This window comes from Seriola lalandi, unplaced genomic scaffold (assembly GCF_002814215.2).
Source record: "Seriola lalandi dorsalis isolate HSWRI2012SDOR001 ecotype SW California unplaced genomic scaffold, Sedor1 jcf7180002044448, whole genome shotgun sequence".
Classification (NCBI taxonomy): domain Eukaryota; kingdom Metazoa; phylum Chordata; class Actinopteri; order Carangiformes; family Carangidae; genus Seriola; species Seriola lalandi.
This window is the reverse complement of record NW_019515016.1, coordinates 1-850: the sequence shown is the minus strand read 5'-3', so window position 1 is coordinate 850 and position 850 is coordinate 1. Positions and strand designations below refer to the sequence as shown.

Here is an 850-nt window from a genome sequence, read left to right as displayed (position 1 = left end):
TGCAGTAACAAACAGCCCATCAGAAAACAACCTTCTTTGCCCTCTGTGTCCTGGTTTCTGTAGGTGATGGTGAACGGTGAGAAGGAGCGAGTGTCGCTGCTATTCATGAAGGCTCTGGTCAGCAGGGGGAGCGTGGACGCTGTGTCTCAGCAGATGGCCTCTCACCCTCAGTACTTGGAGAGCTTCCTGCGCACGCAGCACTACATCCTGCACATGGACGGTCCTTTGCCGCTGCCATACCGCCATTACATCGCCATCATGGTCAGTGACCTGGCTGCTGTTGTTAATGCGTACCCAGGATCTCATCAGTTGTCATCCTAAAGTACATGAGGCTAAACAAACACATAATAGTTTGGGAAGCTCTTGCACAGTCTGTTACGGCAGCAAGAATCACCAGGGATCATACTAGTATTATTCAAAATGAAAGAATAACAAGATGCAATGTTTGAGTTTGTCATTTTTCCAAATCTGTCTGTTCAACTTTCTCTTCCCATGACCTCCAGGCTGCAGCACGACATCACTGCAACTACTTGGTGTACCTGCACTCAGCTCAGTTTCTGAGGGTGGGCGGGGACCCTCTGTGGTTGCAGGGCTTGGAGGCGGCGCCCCCTCGCCTTCGCCTCCTTGACCACATCAACAAGGTGCTGGCTCACCAACCCTGGCTCACAGCCTGCTCACACATCCAGGTACAGCAAAGCAAAACACAGACAAACCCCACAAAACAAAATGTTCATTAGCTGTAACAGGACAGTATGAGATGAAAACCTATTATAGATTACACAGATACTGAATTTTTTATTATCATTATTGTTATAATTCTTTAGACCACTCAGGATGTAGATAAACAAAT

At 47.6% G+C, this 850-nt stretch overlaps 1 protein-coding gene across 1 annotated transcript; it reads left to right on the top strand.

Annotated features, from left to right (window-relative positions):
• Positions 1-40: 40 nt before the first annotated feature.
• Positions 41-742, top strand: LOC111648632 (sestrin-1-like). The gene is made up of 2 exons (XM_023398417.2): positions 41-261; positions 504-742. Exons 1-2 carry the CDS (start codon positions 67-69, stop codon positions 735-737), a joined length of 429 nt encoding a protein of 142 aa, XP_023254185.2. The 5' UTR covers positions 41-66; the 3' UTR covers positions 738-742.
• The last annotated feature ends 108 nt before the right edge of the window (positions 743-850 follow it).

Excerpts from the sequence above, each read along its gene's own strand:
- LOC111648632 (XM_023398417.2), top strand. The coding sequence starts at position 67 with ATGGTGAACGGTGAGAAGGAGCGAGTGTCGCTGCTATTCATGAAGGCT. Across the intron at positions 262-503 it reads GCCATTACATCGCCATCATG|GCTGCAGCACGACATCACTG; the intron begins GTCAGTGACCTG and ends CATGACCTCCAG.